The sequence below is a fragment of the Anomalospiza imberbis genome, chromosome 13 (genome assembly GCF_031753505.1).
Source record: "Anomalospiza imberbis isolate Cuckoo-Finch-1a 21T00152 chromosome 13, ASM3175350v1, whole genome shotgun sequence".
NCBI lineage: Eukaryota > Metazoa > Chordata > Aves > Passeriformes > Viduidae > Anomalospiza > Anomalospiza imberbis.
The window spans coordinates 12,129,407-12,149,759 of record NC_089693.1 but is presented as its reverse complement, the minus strand read 5'-3'; the positions used below and the strand labels follow the sequence as shown (position 1 = coordinate 12,149,759).

At 38.0% G+C, this 20,353-nt stretch overlaps 1 protein-coding gene across 3 annotated transcripts in view; it reads left to right on the top strand.

Moving 5' to 3' along the window:
* Window positions 1–20,019, top strand: part of MYO5C (myosin VC) — a 34,360-nt gene extending 14,341 nt beyond the window's left edge. For all 3 annotated transcript variants that reach the window (XM_068203958.1, XM_068203959.1, XM_068203960.1), the window contains exons 17-41: window positions 915–1,001; window positions 1,087–1,198; window positions 2,113–2,324; window positions 2,949–3,114; window positions 3,463–3,609; window positions 4,155–4,319; window positions 4,546–4,639; window positions 5,215–5,278; window positions 6,308–6,488; window positions 7,065–7,158; window positions 7,941–8,004; window positions 8,091–8,171; window positions 8,561–8,741; window positions 9,586–9,679; window positions 10,445–10,496; window positions 10,697–10,862; window positions 11,116–11,203; window positions 11,920–12,015; window positions 12,931–13,085; window positions 14,206–14,295; window positions 15,459–15,609; window positions 16,010–16,292; window positions 17,305–17,479; window positions 17,999–18,079; window positions 18,338–20,019. In XM_068203958.1, the coding sequence (XP_068060059.1) occupies window positions 915–1,001; window positions 1,087–1,198; window positions 2,113–2,324; window positions 2,949–3,114; window positions 3,463–3,609; window positions 4,155–4,319; window positions 4,546–4,639; window positions 5,215–5,278; window positions 6,308–6,488; window positions 7,065–7,158; window positions 7,941–8,004; window positions 8,091–8,171; window positions 8,561–8,741; window positions 9,586–9,679; window positions 10,445–10,496; window positions 10,697–10,862; window positions 11,116–11,203; window positions 11,920–12,015; window positions 12,931–13,085; window positions 14,206–14,295; window positions 15,459–15,609; window positions 16,010–16,292; window positions 17,305–17,479; window positions 17,999–18,079; window positions 18,338–18,490 (3,232 nt within the window). In that variant the 3' untranslated portion in view covers window positions 18,491–20,019. The remainder of the gene's footprint in view (window positions 1–914; window positions 1,002–1,086; window positions 1,199–2,112; window positions 2,325–2,948; window positions 3,115–3,462; window positions 3,610–4,154; window positions 4,320–4,545; window positions 4,640–5,214; window positions 5,279–6,307; window positions 6,489–7,064; window positions 7,159–7,940; window positions 8,005–8,090; window positions 8,172–8,560; window positions 8,742–9,585; window positions 9,680–10,444; window positions 10,497–10,696; window positions 10,863–11,115; window positions 11,204–11,919; window positions 12,016–12,930; window positions 13,086–14,205; window positions 14,296–15,458; window positions 15,610–16,009; window positions 16,293–17,304; window positions 17,480–17,998; window positions 18,080–18,337) is intronic.
* Window positions 20,020–20,353: the final 334 nt, after the last annotated feature.

Here is a 20,353-nt window from a genome sequence, read left to right as displayed (position 1 = left end):
TGGGCAGACCTGTGGAAGCACTCTGGTGTCAGTTACACAACTTCTAGCTGGCAGGCAGTGCACTGACAAATGAAATTAAAGCCTTTATCATATATGAGTAGGAGGGAAGAGGACAGCTTTGATTCTAAATTAAATCTTTTAAGTATATTAATTCATTTTCTTGTAGCCAGACAAAATCTTTCTATGCAAAACATGTTACTGATGATATTATGTCACTATCACTGCAGTGAGATCTCATGATTCTGCAGTGAGGGCAAAAATTGCTTGGATACTGTAAAAATACGTCAGAATTAGACTAGAAGAGTGCACCAAGAGCTTCTGAAAGAACACTGTAATCATGTCCCAGCCACAGGGGTCTCTTGGCTAGTACTGAATTGACACTGGTGGTGTGCTCTGTGGGTATATCAGCTCTGGTCCAGAACAGGAAAGGGCCTTTCCTTTCCATGCCTTGTGTTTGTAATTTTGAACCCAGGTATTAATGAGCAAATCCTGGTTTATTCATAATGAATGGGTAAAGAATACCTGGAGAGTTTCTTCCTAATGGGTTGCTGAGGGAGTTTATTTCTGTGCATGTTTTGTGTTGAGAGCGGAACCATTCTTTACCACTTACTGCTGTGAAATGTCACAGTTAATACTGAAAGGAAATAGGAATTTTAATGAGAGAAAAAAATGCAGCCTTCCTTTGGTTTTGAGAAAGAAACAGAAAACCCAGATTTTTAATATATTTATCTTTTTAATAAGTGATATGGATGAGTGATAAGATACTATATGAATAAGTGATAAGATACTATATAAGAAGAAGGAGGCTTTGTGTCCTGTGAGCAGAAATACAAATCCAGTTGGTAGAATGGTTTTAATTATTACAGCAGGCCAAACCCAGCAGAAATGTAAAGTATAACACTGCTTTTTTTTAGGTTTGATTCCAAGAGAGTTGCTCAGCAGCTGCGAGCATGTGGTGTTTTGGAAACTATTCGGATTAGTGCACAGAGCTACCCATCCAGGTAGGGATAGCAGTGAGCCTTCCTGTGCCAAAAAATACCTAGTTGTCTGTTAATCAAGTTAATTTGTTAACTTCTAATTTTCCAGGTGGACTTACATTGAGTTTTTCAGCCGTTACAGCATTCTCATGACACAGCAGGAACTCTCCATAAATGACAAGAAACAGATTTGCAAGATTGTTTTGCAGAGGCTGATCCAGGTTGGTTTGCACCAACCAATAGATGTATTACAGCATGTATTAGTAATAAAAGGTCTCTTTTGTCACGGGTGGTATCTCTCTTCAGTCAGGAGAGCTATTTACTGGGTTTTATTACTACTGTTTTTCCTGATTTACTGTGCTGTACACAGGCTTGTGGGTCAGTAACCTTGTCCTGTGACAGTCATGATGTGGCTGTAGACAGAGAATTTAACCACTCTGTGCTTAATATTGTCACTTGCAAAATGGAAGATATCCTGCATTTATAAACCAGTAAACATTAAATGGTATACATTTGTCAAGTGTTACAAGCACAAGAGGGGTTTTGATTGTGGAATGCAGCATATTGGAGTGCTGCTCAAAAATTTGCTATTTTGCATGTTGCTTCTCTTTGTTAGATGAGCCTGTGGTGGTGAGGCTGGTCCTGGTCAAGCCAGCACACCAGGACTGAGCTCACATTCAGGGATGTGTGACACCAAACCCAGGCACACTTGCTGAGTAGCTCTGGCACATGCCAAGGGGGAGAGCTGGAACTTAAAAGCAGCCTCACCCTGAGTTTTGCTCACTGGTTCCAGGCTAGAAACGTGCATCAAAAGTTGCTCATACTGCTGAGCCCATGGAACCAGACTTGTAGGAAGAGGTGAAGAGGTTGCTTTTAAGGCCTTGATGATAAGTCCAGAGCCTCCCTTTAATTTTAGATCATGAGTGTATAACTTTTGATGTAGCTCTCTGTGTCTTTCCTGCTAAGTGTGTTTCCCCCCTATACACTCCTAAGCAGGTAGAGAGGATATTCTTATTTAGGAAAATCATGTATTGAAGCAGAGATTGCCTGAAGTGACAATTTATAGAAGGAAGAGAATATCTGGTCTACAAAAATAAACTGGAAACTTAACATACCTACTGTTTTCTCTTTTCAGGATCATAATCAATATCAGTTTGGGAGAACCAAAATTTTTTTCAGAGCGGGACAGGTTGCTTACTTGGAGAAGCTGCGCTCAGACAAGCTGAGGCAGGCGTGCATCCTGCTCCAGAAGCGTGTCCGGGGCTGGCTGCAGCGGAGGAGGTTCCTGGCCATGCGGAGAGCGGCGCTCACGGTGCAGCAGTACTTCCGCGGGCAGCGCACGGTCAGGTACACCTGGCCAGGCAGGGGATTGGCTCCTGGGGAGTCTGAGGGCACACAGGAGGTCCAGCTAGTGCCCCAAGTGCAGTTTCTATGAAACAGCAATCCAGGTTTTATTTCCATTTCCTCTTGATTGTAGTTATGAACCTGAACGTGTTCAAGTTATTCAGCTGGTATGAGAGAAGCACCCCAACAGGTTTCCAGCGTTGTCTGCCAGATTCCCAAGAGGTCTGTCTGCCTGTGAGCTCAGTCCTGAGCTGATAATAGATGGCCCAGGTGGGCTTTCTGCTGAGTTTCAGAGCCAGAGAAGAAATCAGGGGTGTATGGATTAGTATGGACAAATTATTGCAAAGAAAGTGCACCAGGCATTGACAAAGCAGACTGAAAGATGGCTCTGTGTAGGCTTGGAGGTTTTCATAAAGAGACCATCAGAACAAATGCCTGTGGACACATTTAAAAGTTGTGGATAACTCCCTCTCTTTCACTTTGGTTGAAGAACAAGCTCTGTTTTTGATAATGGATGCCTGATATCTTCTCTTTTTTCTGTGTGTGTATGTAATTTGACTGACCCAAGGCAATGAGCATGAGAAATCCAATGTGACCTAAGTAAATTTTACTGTCTTTTGAATTAAGGCAAGCTATAACTGCAAGAAATCTGAAGCAAACATGGGCAGCCATAATTATACAGAAATACTGTCGGGGTTACCTCGTCCGTAGACTTTGCCAGCTCATCCATGTGGCTGCTGTAACAATACAAGCTTACACAAGAGGATTTCTAGCAAGAAAAAAGTATCGGAAGGTACAGCCTATCACACATCTTCTTTCAGTAACTGGAAACAACTCGTGCTCTGTAAAAAAGATGAACGCAATGGCAGTTATTCCCAATACTTTACCTTTTGCTTGTCTAGTTCTCGTATCTTCTGCTCTGTTTTTTTGTTTTTCACCAAGATCTCTGTCTGCTTTATGCTGGATGCAGACCATTTGCTGTGATTACTACAGTGGCTCAAATGCGTCTGCAGTCTGGAGAGTTCAGTACTCTGATATTTCTGTGAGCTGCATTGTCCTCACCAGTGTGTGTAGTCTCACAGACTGTTATAATTGATGGGGATTGAGCTGATTACAGCAGGTGCTAATCCTTTTTTTAAAGATGCGTGAAGAGCAGAAGGCTGTGGTCCTCCAGAAATATGCCCGAGCGTGGCTCGCCAGGCGCCGGTTCCAGAACATTCGGCGCTTTGTGTTGAATATCCAGCTTTCATACAGAGTTCAGCAGCTGCAGAAAAAGATAGAAGAGCAGGTGAGGGAAAGCAGTCATCTTCTGATTTGTACTAGTTTTTTATCCTGTCGGCTCTAGTCAAAGATGTTGAATTGAGAAGACAGGAGAATATGTAAGGATTGAGGTCCTTAATAATAAACTACTAGGTTTTCTACACCCAGGGTGGAAAGACTCATCTAGGGTTTCCTTGTATTTTTGGGTTAATTGTGCAAATCAGAAGAGTCTGCAATTACCTTTCTGGGTTTTTTACTGTTTAAGTCCATCCAGTCTCTGGATGGGGTTGTTAGTGTTAGGATGAAGGGTGTGTGAGATATTCCTCTGCTGCAACATGTTTTGTAACTTTGGGAAATTCAACATTATGTTTATTTTGCAGCTTATTTTTGAGCCAGCCAAATTGTCTTTTAAATGGTAGTTTTAATCTAGTGGATGGAAACAGTCCTGGGTTGAAATAATCATGACTGATATGGGATGGAGAGCAGAAGTAGGTCAGGTATTCCCTTTAAAATTATATGGAACAGTTTCAGTGCATTTTTTTGTTTCCATTTATCCTGTCCTGCTCATTGTAGAGTAGAGAAAATCATGGTTTGCTGGAACGATTGACCAATCTGGCTTCAGCTCATATGAATGACATGGATACAATTCAGAAACTTGAATCAGAACTCGAAAAATTAACTGCTCAAAAGAGAACGTATGAAGAGAAAGGGAAAAAATATAAAGAGGATAGTGAACAGGTAAATTGCAATTGCCATCTGTGTGCTTTTATTTTTAAATGATGCTTTCAGTTACTGGATTTATCAAATGCATGGTTTGAGAGTTTCTAAGTAACTATGCTCTTTTGGGGGGAGGCAGCAGGAAAGGAGGAGAGTCCATTTATGCTTCTTAAAATGTAAGATCTTCTGTGACCTATTTCTTCCTTCTTTGTAATTTGTATATTTTGCTTACTTTTTGCCTGTACAGAAAATCTTAAAACTTGAGAATCAGAATAAAGAGTTACAAGAACAGAAGGAGACCTTAGAAATAAAACTCCAAGAAAAAAACGAGGAAATGAAAGGTACAATAACTAAAGGGAGTTTCAAAGGAGTTATAGTGGGGTAAAGTCCGGTTTTCAGCAAAAGTAAATTACTTTCATTCTAATAAAAGCAATATAAATGCTGAAATTGTAGTAAAATGAAGGTTGGTCCTTCTCTTACTTAGAATGTGTAGCACAGGTATGTGAATTCTTTTTATTTAATAGTTAAATTAAATTCGTTCTTTCAGTAGCAGAAGCTCTCCTCCTGTTACATTTTCTTTTTCATACACATATATTCCTTGAAAGTGTGGCTTCATCCTTGCTTCCTTTAATACACTACTTTTAGGAATCTAATTTCAAAGGACACAGGCAGCACATGAGATCAAGCATACTTTACATGAATAACTGCACAGTTTGGTGCTTCAGAAGCTTTTTGTTTCCATAGCATTACCTGTAAAATTTACTGTGATAATTTTTGGCACTTGAGAGAGTAATTTCAGCCTCAGAATATGTTAAGGATTACTTATTAAAAAAAAGCTTCTCGTTATGGTCATGCTTTTTTAATAAATGGACACAATTGCATGAAGGTCTTTGAAATATTAAAATCTTTTTGACAGAGAAAATGGATGACCTCACACAGCAACTCTTCAATGATGTACAAAAAGAAGAAAACCAGCGAATGTATGTAATCTGAATGTTATTTCTTTGAAACAGCATTCATTTTTTCTCTTTCCCTCCCTTTCTTTCTCCTTCTGCAAAATGTATTATGCTGACATCACTTATGAATCTGTCCATGTTCTTGGGCATTAGTGCTGGTACTGAAGTACTTCATGCAGAGTTTAGGAAAAGCACATTCTTGTTTGTGAGTGAGTCATATGCAGGAAATCAGACTGTTCTTGCTCTTGCAGTTTCGTGTCTTTTCATGTGTCTCTGAGAATTGAAAGGCAACTCTGATTGTAATGGTTTCTTTGGAGATGTCCTCAGAATTTGGTCAGGAGTGGAAGAGCAGCTGATGGCCACACCAGCCAGAACTCCTGAGAAATGAATATGAATGGACAGAATGGAAGGATTCAGTGTGAGGGAAAGGCAGTGTTTGTAAAGGACATTCAGTTAAAAATATAAGGGAAAAAACTTAGGTATTTAATTTGCAGTAAAAATCCTGTACTAATCAACAAATAGCTGTTGCTTTCAGCATGCTTTTCTTGGATCAAGTGTTTATTTCCCAATAACTTTTCCACTCCAAGACAGAGAACCTTCAGTACCAGAGAAATGCTGTTCTCTGAAGTGTGAAGAGAGCAATCAGTCAGTGCTCCTGAGGGCTGGAAGCTCTGTGGTGCTCCAGCTCAGTCTGATTTCAGCTGCCAATAACTTCAGACTATATTAAAAGGATTTATTTTGCTAGTTTTTCTGGTTTGCTCATTACCTGTGTGATGCTGGAAGCCAATTCAGCAGAAATATACTGTAAACTGTAAGAAACTGTAAAGAAAAACTAAATATACCAAAACTGTAAGAAAATATAGAGGTGTTCTCCTCCCATTATCATCCATTATGTGGGTGGGTTCTGAGGATGTAGAATAGCATTTTCAAGTAATGATGGTTCATTTAAGTGTTCTTCAAGGAAGCATGTCCTTCAAATTAAAGCTAAAGCACAGCCCACTTTTTCACTTATGAATGTAGATTATTAAATTACCTTCTCATTGTGTTCTTTAGGATACTTGAGAAAAATTTCCAAAACCAGAAGCAGGACTATGAAAAGGAGATTGAATTGCTCAAGGGAGAAATTAAGCTTCTGAAAGAAGAAAAAACTCAGCTACAGCAACAAATTCAGCAAGAAATTATAATTCAGGATGGCTTGAAAATGGAAGTAGGACAGCTTACACAACAAGCACAGGTAAAGCATGATGCATTTCATTTTGGAGTCTTTGCTAGAGAAAGGAAGTGGAGAATGTGCATGTTTAGTTTACAGATTATCTTCACTATTTTTTTTATTTCCAGTCCATTTGTAGAAGAAGCTGTAGTTAATAAGCTGTATTTGATACATCACTATATTGCATTGTTTTCATGTAGTAGACAATGCAAGTTGCTGCTCGCAGTAATAAGTGCATGTTTTCAAGAGTAATTATGCTTTAATATTTATAAATTTAAATATACAGATCTGTTTTCTTTCCTTTTTCCTGAAAGTCTTCGTTTCTCAGGGGATTTTCCATACATGTAGTTTATAAACTGAACCTTAAATTAGTGTAAAGGCACATTTTTGTTCTCTGAATCAATTTCATTGCACAAACATTCTTTTTCAGTACCTCACATTACTGTTCTGCTCTGATGCCTGACAACCAGATGCTTTAAACGCAACACATTTTAAGCTTTTCACCATATTAACTTGTTCTTAATTATAATTATGATTTAACTGATACTCAGCCCTTGTCATCCACTCCTTGTGTCAGTATATGATTTCTGTTTGATTCAGAAAATACCTGAGTTGCAAAAGGAAATCGAACTTCTTCAGACACAGAAATTGGATGTTGAAAAGCAGGCCCACTCACAGAAGAGAGAATTGAGGGGTAAGCCTCTTAGCAGACAGTGCAGAGAATTCCTAACTGCAGTTGAGCCAAGCCAGTTGAAATTGATCTCTTCAATGTCAGCTATGACAACTCCAGTTCTCTTTCCCATCCCATGGTGGTTTAATTCCATTCCTCCATATATATACATTGTACAAAGTGGTCACTGAGCACTGAGCTCTGGGGTACCCCTTTGAGGAAACTCTGAATTTGGACATTTCTTCTTTGTGTTTAGAAATAAATATGAATGATTTAAACTTCACCTAAAATATAAACTTCACTTGGAGTATAACAAGGACATTATCTAGTTTTCATTCATCCTGTCCTTTGTCCTAGGTCCAATAATGTCAAATATGCTTAAATAACTTGTTGAGTTGGGTTCTCTTTGCTAAAATGTACTTAAGAAGCACTACTATTGTGAACTTTGTTTAATGACAATAATGTCAAAGAGCAAACCTGCATTTGCAGCATTTAATATAGTAACCTAGCAGAAGATGATAAATCATCTGTACAGCTCTAGGAGTTGCCCAGATTCAGACCAGGAAGATGTAACTTTGCACTGAAAGTTCAGAAAAAAAGCAGTATTTGTTGTACATCAACCTAATGCTCCTACATGTCCCAAAGTAGAACTGAGTGAACTCATGGGATTCCTCTGGTAAATCAGATATATTTACTGAGTACCAGGGAAGAACCTTGTTAGATTGAGGAAGAGGATGGTTTGATCTTTATAATGAAACATGCAGAGAAAATAATGAATTTTTTAAACTTTGTGGGTTTTTTTCCAGAAAAGATGTCAGAAGTTACAAAGCAGCTTCTTGAAAGTTATGATTTTGAAGATGTAAGAAGCAGGTAATTTCATTCTGAGACATCTTCAAAAACACTTAAGAAATGCATTATGGTCATCTGCACACTCATGGTTCTGCCTTGCATTCTAGACTCTCTACAGAGGATCTGGAACACTTAAATGAGGATGGAGAACTGTGGTTTGCTTATGAGGGCTTGAAAAAAGCCACAAGGTTAGTTCAGTTCTTCGGTGTTTCCATAACTCCAAGCTGTGACCTAGAAGATAAATCAAAAGATCAGTGGGTAACAAAAATTACAGTGCAATGCTGAACTTCTGTTAAGGAAATGAGCAAGCACTACATTATATGATGAGCTGAGCAGTTTAAAATCAGTTGAATAAACTTCTTCCAAGCCAGTGAGATAAGTGTGTATGTGTCAGTCAGGAAAATGTGTTTCCTCTGAGATATCATGCATAACTTTCAACTCCTTTAATGCACAGGTGATGTAATGGAATACCTCTGTGTTAATTACAGTACTTTGTTTTCACTTTTTATTAAATTTGACCCATTTAATCAAGGTCATTCTACATCTGCCATGTTCTTTCTCCTTTTTGTTTTAACAGGGTATTGGAAAGCCATTTCCAGTCTCAGAAAGAAATATATGAGAAGGAGATTGAAGGTTTGAACTTTAAAGTTGAACACCTTAGTCAAGATATTAATCATCTACAAAAATTATTCCGAGAGGAAAATGACATAAATGATGGCATTCGGCTTGAAGTTAGCAGGCTAACTTCAGAAAATCTGGTAAGGCCCAGGTGCAGAAGTACAACCCAGATGTGTTTGTGGCTCTCAAAACATTGTGGTCATGTCTTTGAAATGTCAAGGCTCAAACAAATGGGGCCATGTAAGGTGGCATGTGCCTGAGGCGCTTTCCCTGCCTGCGGGGCTAGTGTGTAAGGAGACAGCCAAATTTACTGTCTGAGTGTCCAGCTTGCTGGGGCAGCCTCACAGAGATTTTTTTGCCTTTTCATTTGCATAAACCTGATTTGAGATTTTTCTTAGAAGCCTCCTCAAAGTTCTGAGGCTCTCCCCACCAGAGGGCAGCTACACATTCCAAAACCAGCTACAGGCAGGCTGCAGAGCCTGACACCTGGTGCTGTGCAAAACTGTCTGACACCAGGAACTCCTGTTGTTCCAGAAGATAGCATATGCCATGTCATTTTTCTGAAAAATAATCGAAGAAATGTTTTCAAAACAGAGTTTAAAAAGTTGAGAATAAAAGGAGAAGGTATTTATGATATTATTTTTGTAACTGTTTTATGGAATGTTGAGGGGATTTTTTCACTGGTAATTGAACTAGGGAAATTAAAGCCACAGTGTAATTTCCTTTAAACTAGAACAGAACAATGGTAGTAGTGGGAAAGTCCAACAATTTGATTAGATCAGTATTTAGTTTTTGAGAGTGGCCAGCAGCAAGTGCCTTCAGAAAAGTTAAACAAGTCAGGCAAGCAGGCAGCAGAACCTCCCCAGAGCCTCTCTCTGGTTTGGACTGTTGGCAGATCAGGGTTATGGGGTGTCTTAGGAACTCGGCAGGGATTTGAAAAGAAGGAAGGTGCTGAAATACACAAATCTCCTTTTTCTCTAAAAGGTAATCCCAGATCTTAAGCAGCAAGTTGCTGAACTTGAAAATCAAAAATTAGATCTTGAAAACCGTCTTCAAGAGCAGACCATAAAGTTGAAAGGTAATGGTCCCACTATGGTCCTCAGTTTTTCAGTTGTTTGAGGTGAACTTGATGAATTCCCTGGAACTGAACTTCTAAAAGCTGAATTAATATTCCATCATGACTTCATTGCCTTATTACTTACTTTCTTATTAGTAAAATGGAAGAAATGCAATGAAAAATATGTGTTATATCTTATATCTCGTCTGAAAAAAATTAGATACATGCAAATATGTGCTTTGTTACCTTTTTGAGATCATTCAGTTCTGGGGTTTGGAAGTCTCCAAATGTATTCCATAGGGCTCTGTTAAGAATATGTGAAATGGAGTATGTCCTTTGGAAACAGTAAAAAGGAAAGATCATTTGGAACTTAAGGCATACTCTATGAGGTAGAATTAAGAGAATGCTGCAAAACACAGAGTGTGAGACAGAGGGAAAAGTTCTCAATTTAGGAAAGCATACTCTGCTGAGGATTTGGAGTGTCTGTAACTGCAATGTCTTCCTAGGCAACTGATTTAAAATTTATGAGTAGTTTTTCTGCCAACTGCAAGAAGTTAGTAGTATCAAAATTCTTCATCCCGTATAATTTTCTGTGTGGTATGGAGTAGTCACATATTTCTCTGATACATTATCTGGCAGGCTGGTCATTCAGTTTCATTAGATGAAACAAAACTATGAGTGTATGACAGATTTACTGAATACTAGTACTGAACAGTAAATACCTTTGGTTTTGTTGTTTTTGTTTTGTTTTGGGTTTTGCTGCCATTTATTATTTAAAAATGAAAGAGATGTCAAATCGGCTGCATTATGAGCTAGAACGGGATAGGACACAAAGACGGTAATTTTTAATTTTTTTCTTTTTTTAATAAGAAATGTAGTCACTATAAGATGTAGTAACAGAGTCACTTAAACTCTTGAATTACATTCCACTTAAGATTTGCCTTAGAGTGTTTTGTACAGTTAATAACTAATGGGCAAGTATGATCTGACTGTGCTCTCACAAAAGATTAAGAGACAAGACTTCTTACCTATTTTTAGAACTACTGAGGCCCAGAATGAAGTAGACATAAAAGAAAAAGAGAGTCTGAAGGACACAATCCAAGGAATTGAGGGGCTGAGCAATGGTTTGATGCAAGATGAAGTCCAGGGTGAACTACAAAGCAAGATAAAGCAAGTGACAACTCGACTTGCTGTGGAAAACATGGTGAGGAAATGAAATTGTCATAAAGAAATTGTACCTGAAATGCAGGATAAAAAGAATGAAATTATGATTTTTTTTTTTGTATGGATAGGATGTCTCTTCAAGTAATTGAGGGAGAAAAAAACATACGAGGGTGTTTCTTCCAGCAAATATAAGTAAAAGCACATAATAATATTAATTGTGGCAATAACATGAAGCAGTAGAAAACATTTTTTGATTGTATTTACTCTGAACTCACTGACTTTGATTATTACAGGATCTTGAAGAAAAGCTAGACATGAAAGACAGGATAATAAGAAAATTAGAAGATCAGATCAAAACTCTGACCAAGACTATTGAAAAATGTAAGATATTATTATGTGATTTATTTTGTTTAATAGCTTTGAATGCTCGGTATTTGTTTGAAGAAAAAATAATTTTTTTAAAAGGTGGAGTTTGGGGTGGAGTCAGAAACTTAATACCTCAGAAAAATGTGCCAGGGGAATCATCAACACAAATTACATCAAAGTCCTTTCCTGGTTTGTTTTTTTTTTTTTTTCCCAGCTAAATCACAGGCACACAGGGCACCTGGTCTAGATGATAAAGATGAAGGCACAGGGAAAGGTCCTGCCAACAGCAGTTAATGCTCACCCTCTCACAAACTCTCTGAGCCAACAGTGATAGTTCTGCATCTGGCAAGGAACTCCTCCCGTGAGCCTTCAAGTGGCAGATGATTCCTGGTGTGAAGCTAGTCTGTACAAAGCTCTTACAGACAAAGTAATTCTTCACTACAGGATGCTCTCAGAAACATTGCAAAGTTGTCTAATGTAGAGGTGTAACTTTGCTGTTTATTTTTTCTTATTACTGCAAGTAATCCCACTGAATCCAGCAAAGCTATTCATGAATAATATAAATGTTGCTTAACTCATAATGCTTGGAGCCACGAGATAAGAACATTAGTATGGATAGGGCCTGTACTCTCTTTATTACAGAGAAAACTGCTTTTCTCCAGTAGTTTGTTCTAACATGACCATTAGATTAAACATTAACCTGAAAGTAACAGTGCTTTTGTGTTTGACAGCTGAAGCCCATGTGCCCACTGTGCCCAAAGAGTACATTGGAATGATGGAGTACAAAAAAGAGGACGAAGAAAGGATCATTCAGAATCTGATCCTCGGTATTTTAGTAAAACTTGGAATTTTATAAGTCATCAAAAATATTCAGAACAGTGTAACAAAAACTACACAGTGCCATATTTCACTTTCATTCAAAGTTGCCTTTTTCCCCATTCTCTTACCACCAGTACAATTTCTATTGCTCTCTTTCCAGTACTAGATATTTCAGGTACAGAAGTGCTTTATCTGTGTAAAAATAATTTCTCTGACTCTACATAATGCTGACTCTGTTATCTTTCTTACTATTTATCCATCTCTAAAGCTATAAATCCCAAGAGCACACCAGGGACTTGAATTTACTTTCTTCCTGGTCATCTAAGTCTGTAAGTCACTGTGCTTATATCCAGATGTGATGGTTACTCTCCTGTCTGTCCTTGCCATGTCTTCCCTTCACTGAAAGGAACTGTACTTCATGTTTCTCTTGTAGAAGGATTTTGTCCTTCGTGTGAGCTACTTTACAGTATCAGTCTTGCTGCCAAACCAGCTTTTCTCATTAGCTTACAATTAATAGTGAATTTGCCAGATTTTCTATGTACATTTGTACCATTATTAAATTAACAACACCTGCCTTTTATTCTCACCCCCTTCTCACCTTTGAATGTTAATATTTTTATGAACAAAGGTGTGGCCCTAAGCAATACTGGAATTTGGTGGGGCATCCAGTGGGTAGTTAAATGGAATTTGCTTTTTGAAGTTGTCATGCCTGGCATAGACATGCTAGACCTTAGAATTTGCTACAATACTCTCTTACCCCTCAGGAAAATATAATTAATATTCATATGTGAGCAATACTGTTACAGAAGTTGTCAGAAACAAGCTATTCACCAGTAAGTCAGTTATGGTGCTTGTGTTTTTTGGAATGATACCCTGAAAATCGTATTTTTACATAATAAACCAGATGATTCTCCTCCATGCAGATTTAAAGCCACGTGGCGTTGTGGTTAATATGATACCTGGCCTTCCAGCTCACATCCTGTTCATGTGTGTGAGGTATGCAGATTACCTGAACGATGCTGACATGCTGAAGTCTTTCATGAATGTCACCATTGATGGCATCAAGCAGGTTGTTAAGGTAGGAGCCATGTTTGATGGCACTGTACTCTGCTTTTTGATTTTTAACACAAGGTTTACAAGATGCATGCGTGGTACCTGTGGAATGCCAACACTTCCATTTGCTGATGTTCCTGGAAGGGAATGATAATCATTAGCAACACTTTTTGAGGTTTGTAGTAGCATCCCTGTAAAGTCTCCAGGTTCTGCTGTGCTGAACACAGAATCCACAGAATGCATTAACATAAATTATTTTTATCTGAAGATGTTTTGACAAAATCATTTAAAGTATTTTGCATTTTACAATGAGTAGGTAATTAGGTGAAGTGCATCTGTGCTTTCAGCACTGGTCAAAGTCAGAGGGACAGAAATGAAGGCTGGTATGTCTGGCAGCAAGCTGGTAGTGGACTCTGAGGAGGTTTTTGCACTGCTTGGCTGCTGGTGTAATTCAACATGTCACCAACATATCATACAGCAGCACTAGAACCCAAACGATTAAAATCAAATTGCCAACCAGTGTGCAAAATTAAATTATAAACAAAAATTGCTGTGCTGTATACATAACAAATTCAGCTCTGTGATTGGTTTATTGTGGGTTTATAATGGAATGAAACACCAGTCACAGGGAGGAAGAACAGGCAGGAATGGACTGTGGTTCATGCAGTTGAACATGTTGTACAGAGAATGCCTATAAGTTTGTACAAAAACAAATTTATAGCACAGTTTATCCATTAGAGAAGCTTGTGTTTACTCAGCTAATACAAATAAGAGATAGGTAGTTAGAACTGTGTTTGTATGTAGTTCAGTTTCATTTGTGAATGCAGGTGTTGTGCACACTTCTTTGCAGGAAGCCCTCCAGCACACTACATATCTATAGGAGTTGTAAAACTGTTTGTTCAGGCTTATTATTTAGCCTGTCATGTAAGAATACTTCAGCAGTATTTACCAAACAAAAGAGGGGTCTTTGCTCTGTGTTAGCCTGAAAACACAGCAGGATTTATTCAGCACCTTTCAGATGTTCTGTGCTCCTTCTGCTATCGATAGGCTCTGTTCTACCAATGCTGTAATGGTCGTGAGTTTAATTATTGATTTAACTTTGTGAGACAATACCATAGTAAGACTGCTTTACTTACAATTTTCAGGAACATTCAGAAGACTTTGAGATGTTGTCCTTTTGGCTTTCCAACACATATTATTTTCTTAACTGTTTGAAGCAGTACAGCGGGGAAGAGGTAGGATTGATTTAATAAAATAATTCCATTACTTTTGACAGATTTTAATTGAAATTTAAATTAGCATTAATTAATAACTATTCACCAGCTCACAAGTGTTCCTTGCAGGTATTTATATATTCACATTGCTCTGCAGTGGTGTTTTGCATCTTATACAAACAATAAGACAGTATAGAATTAATGGATCAAGGGAAATGAAGGAAACATCAAAGGGCTAAAGTAGGTTAAAACATGACATGGAAACTGCTACTTAATTTGAATCTTTCCACATGAGTTTAATTTGATCTGGACTTCAGATATCCGGCCGTGTATATATATAAAACAGCTTTACTATTTTACAATTAGGGCCATTCAAATACTTACTGCTACCCAAATAAAAGAAAACCTCTGGAAAGAAGCAAAACAATAAACTATTTGGGTTTTTCCCTTATTTCACTTGCTTGAGCTAAATCTCATCCTGAGATTCAAGTTTCTTTTAGTTCTTTTCTGTTGGAAACTCTTACTGAATTTTTAAGAGGTTTTATAGACTTGGGTGGCCTGAACTGGGCTCAGAGACGCTCCCTCTCGTGGCCACAGTGGGCTCACAAAGAACCCAAACCTGTTAAACTTCACTACCAACACTTTGTAATTGGGGTTGCAGCAGTAGGGAAAGCTCTGAATCCAGAACTTGTTTTTAATCTACATTCTAATATTAAACACCTCCCACAGATTAGGATTTGGAGTAGACTTTTGAAGTCAGAACTTCGCTAATGAAAAGTCCAAAAATAATATCCCTTTGCAACAATATGATGCAAATATTTTTGTTTGCCATCGTAGTTGAAATAACTACATTGTTGGCCTTTTAAATATTTTTAGGTGTTTTTTTTTGGGTGGGTAGGGAGACGAGAGGCAAGCAGGGAGGGTTTTCTTTCTGTTTAAGAGATCTAGGAGTTGCTCCAAAGTTCATTGACATCTATGCGTGTCTTTCCTTTGGCTTTAGGAGCAGAGCAAACGTCAGCATAAACTGGAAAATTAAGTCCAGAAAGCACCCACTGAAATTAGCTTTGACTCATTGTGAGACTGTGTTCATCCAGAGATGGAATGAGTAACTCCAACACATTGCAGTAACAATTTATAATTACCACATTATGTGATTTCTAATTGTATTTACAACTCACTTGTAGGAATTCATGAAGTATAACACTCCACGTCAGAATAAGAACTGTTTGAAGCATTTTGATCTCTCAGAATACAGACAGATTCTCAGTGATTTGGCCATTCAACTATATCACCAATTCATTATTGTAATGGAGAACAACATTCAGCACATGATTGGTAAGACAACAGCAATCCAAGAGCACCTAAATGTAGCTTGTGAAGCATATGAAGAAAGCTTACACGGGGAGGTGGAGGGTGGGACAGACTCCTTTCTCCTGATACTTAGGTGTTCCTACATGTGTGTTTCTACACATACAAATTTCACTGAATCATAAATTCCCAGACTTTTTCCTCATACTTCCTAGTCTAGAATAATGCTGTGGATCTGAGCAACATCATACAAAAATAAAAGGCTTTTTTAAAATTGTGTGCTCTGGAAGCCTTTGTCAGTGTCTTATTTTTCTTGTAACAATTAACTTCTAAAATATCCTGAAAGTAGGTTTTCTTTAATAATTAATGTAACTGAAAGGAGACTCAGGAATTTTGATTTTATCAGTTATTTTCTGTTGTATTTCAGTACCAGGCATGCTGGAATATGAAAGTCTTCAAGGAATTTCTGGCTTGAAACCTACGGGGTTCCGTAAACGTTCTTCTAGTATAGATGACACGGATACCTACACTATGACCTCTATCTTGCAGCAGCTCAGCTATTTTTATAGCACTATGTGTCAGAATGGCTTGGACTCTGAGCTCCTAAAGCAGGCAGTGAAGCAGCTTTTCTTTCTGATTGGAGCTGTCACCCTCAATAGCCTCTTCCTCCGCAAGGACATGTGCTCCTGTAGAAAAGGAATGCAGATAAGGTAAAGCCAGTGAAGTTTCAACAAGCCTGAGAATGAATTTTTAACACTTGTATGTAATGTCCTTTACCTCTAAGTCACTGGATATTCTGTGACCATTCTGCTGGAAGTAGCCAATTGTTTTTACTTCTTTTGGAAAAGCAAATCTTCGTATTTTGGGCTGAGCTTTCTCAACATGACAACTATAAATCGTTCTTTCCATGGAAACACTAGTGGAGGAAAAGGCAGAGAAAATTACAGTCTGAAGCTTAAAGTCAGACATGGTTAGGATTCTTTCCATGCTAGCTCATCCGTGATGTGACCAACAGTATTTTTAATTCTTTCTTACCATAGTGAACAGGTGCAGTGTCCCAGGGCTGGCAGGCATACAAAAGCTGACTTGCATGTTTCATGCTCTGTGACGAGACAGGCACTGGGACAGAGCCTTGGAGGCTGTAGATTGAACAACATCTCTCCTGTTGCAAGCATCAAGGAAACATGCTCCTAACTGTTTTGCAGAAGAAACAATGCATTTGTTTTCCATGAGTCAGTCTGCAGGCTCAGGTGAAGGAAAATCAGTAAAATCTTAGCTCTTCTGGGAACATTATTAGAAGAAAGCTGATCATCAGTTATAAGCTTGGCCCTGCTTTATAACAGCAAAGATTGTTCTCATTTCCTGTACATGCTCAGTTGTAAATAAATGTTTTAATGCCCTACAGTGCAAAAGACAATGCCAGTATATGTTAGTAATTTTCTGGAAACAACAGCTAAACTAATGACTCGCTTTCTATTAGCCAAGCTTTAAAAAACAGACAATGAAGAAAAAATAAGAATTTAAATATAACAAGGATTTAATTTATAGTTAAATAAGCTATTAATTGTTTGATTTTTATGATCTGCAGGTATTGTTTTTAATGTAAAATATATTAATTTGAACACAACATTAGAAGAGTCTGTCTTCTTTAGCAGTGTTCAAAGTAACTTGCTCGTCAAGGGGAACGTGACGTTTCTGTTCTTTGTTCATGGTTTAACCCAGATGTAATATCAGCTACTTGGAAGAATGGCTTAAGGACAAGAATCTTCAAAGCAGCAATGCCAAAGAAACTTTGGAGCCCCTGTCTCAAGCAGCCTGGCTCCTTCAGGTTAAAAAGATCACAGATGATGATGCCAAGGAAATATGTGAACACTGCACATCTCTTTCTACTGTGCAGGTAATGAACTGTTTTCTTGTGACAGCATTGACTGCAGAATCTTATCTATCTAAAATAATTTCTTGCAAAAAGCCATTGCAAGAGTTTCATTTCATAAAAGTAATATTCCTCAGCATTCCACATCTCACTTGTTAAATTGAAATTTTAACTCCTTATTCCTCATTGTTTTGAGCATTTTAACTGCTCCCCTGGTGAATGCTTTCGTGCTTTGTTGTATCCCACATTTTTGTTCCACAATGTATTTTTTTTAGTATGTCACAGGGGTTTTTTTATTGTTTCCCTTAATCAATTCAGCTCTTTCTACATCTCCTTGGTCTGCTGACACCTCTGGAAATGAGTCATAGCAATCATCATATGTGTAACAACTCAGTAGGTGACAAGTCAAAATCCTCTCTTTACTGTAAAATGTTTTACTGAAACTTTAATTAAATATCAGTAAGAATGTCATAATAATACTTTCTTCTTTTTGTCTCCTCCCTTTTTATGACACACTAAAATAGTCTTTTGTAATTTGAGCAGATAGTTAAGATCCTGAACTCATACACTCCAATAGATGACTTTGAGAAAAGAGTGACTCCATCGTTTGTTCGGAAGGTCCAGGTAAGAGCTGCAACTGCTGTTTCTGGTATTCAGCTTACAGGGTACTTCATACACAGGAGTTTTGATGCTTTACAGTCATACTTGACCTTTATATCACATTATTACTAAGTAGCTCATCTTCTAGACACTTGAAAGTGATGCAAACAAATCTGCTTAACATCATGGAAAAGCAAGATTTGCAATTGGAAGAAAGCAGTGTGTTGGCTTTGCTTTGATTCTTAATTCATTGTTTTCACACTCTTTCTGTTCTGATTTCAGGCTATGCTAAACAACCGTGAGGATGTTCCACAGCTGATGCTTGATACCAAGCATCTCTTTCAAGTGACATTTCCTTTCACCCCCTCTCCACATGCTTTGGAACTGATACAAGTCCCCAGCAGCTTCAAACTTGGCTTTCTCACGAGGGTTTAATAAAACCAGTGAATTGGTATTTCCTCAGAGACTCTATAAAGACAGCAGACTTTCATGGTTCATTTCACCAGCTGGTGGATAGTATGGCATCGTGCAGTGAATGAAGCTGTTAAAAACTTGTTTGTTGGTCAAGACTTGAAGACTAGGAGTAATTTTGTCTTGTTATTTCCTTCTCCCTTTTCTTGCTCTTCTTCCTTCATTTCAGTCCTACAAGAATAACTTTATATCATCACCTGGACACAAAGCTTACCAAACAGTTTTTAGTCCACACCTGACAAGAAAAGCATTTATCTGACAAGTTTGCATTGCTGCCCTGTCAGCAGCAGTCAGAGGGGAAGACTGGCATGTGATAGATGTTACTGCTTTACAACTTTCTTGCCTCAGTTCCTGTAATGAGAGGGGTTTTTTTTCTTCCCAAGGCAATTCTATTCTTTGCCTTGATATACTGGATCTGTTTGAGACTGGCTTTCACCTTTCTGTGTACAGGGGAACTGAGATCAATCTAAGAGAATGGCTGTTACAAACCCACAATGTGTTTTTGTAGGCAGGCTGGCTCAGCTCTCTGAGTGCTTACACTGCAGCTCAGGCATTCTGCACGGCTCTTTGGCCAGAACAAGGACTCAGGTGATCTTCTTGGAGACAGGCTTCAGTTCTGTTCTCTACAGGACCAAGTTTGGATTCAGTATCAGTTATTGTAATAGAAAAGTTAGATATAAAATTCATGCTATGATCCAGGTTTGCAGTACAAGCTTGATTCTCTGAAAGGCAGGAGTCATCTCCTGGTTTGGTTCCATCTGCAGTGCAATGTATTTCAGAATACACACTGAGTATGCACGCATTACCTTTCTGCCTTTCTCATTTTGCTGGTTTCCCTCCTCCAGTCCAGAGACTGAATAGGAGCAGATGCAGCAGCTGTGGTCTGGTGTTAATGATAAACCAAGCTTAATTCTTTGCATTTCACCTTTACTTACATAATTTCAGTTGCAGGATCCTTAAATGCAGGAATAATCTCCTTTCTGCTTTGTTCAGCCTTCTCCCTGTGGTCAGGGAGTAAAACAGTAACTTTATTTAGTTCTGGACCCTGTCAGAACAACAGGGGAAATAGCATTCACCTCACCACAAGGGTGACTGTCCTTAAATAGGTAACTAATGCTGGGTTTCTAGCTACTCTGTTTGCCATAGTTATTTAAAATCAGGCACTAAAGCTCTGAAATAGCTAAAAGGATTATAATGAATTGAGTTAATTTAAGGAACAATTTCTTTGATTTTTTTTATTATTACTACAGTGTTAGTACTTGTTTAATTTCACAAACAACCTGTAAGTATAAAGAGGGAATCATTCTTGCTGTTTAGTGTTCTTGGTGCTTACCCATGTACAGTGTCATATTCCTCATGATATCCACAGAGATACAGTCAAAATATATGAAGGAAACATTTTGTGTTTTGTTCAATAACAATAAAAGCAGTACAAAAGATCATACATATAGGTAGAGTATTTTAACATATTAAATAAAGTAGTTTTTAATCAATTTGTAGTTCTTTGTGTAATGCAACAGTTATGTTTTCAGTATGGAATCATTTGAAATAGGTTACTTGGAATTATGTGAACATTTGTGAGTGTTGTCAGTCTTGTACTGCACTAGAAACATTTATTTAATTTAGTTGCTTTGCTGTAACATTGTGTCTCTTCCTGTCAGCATTGTGTGCTGTCCTTGGCTCCTCATGAATTTCTGGAAATAGTTTAATGGAAGCAACTTTTTTTGCTGCAAATTGTGCACAGCCTTTTTTTGCAGTTCCTGGAGCTGTGTGTCTGTTACCTGGGCTGATGTGAGGAAATCACAGCCCACTCTTGCATCCACGTCA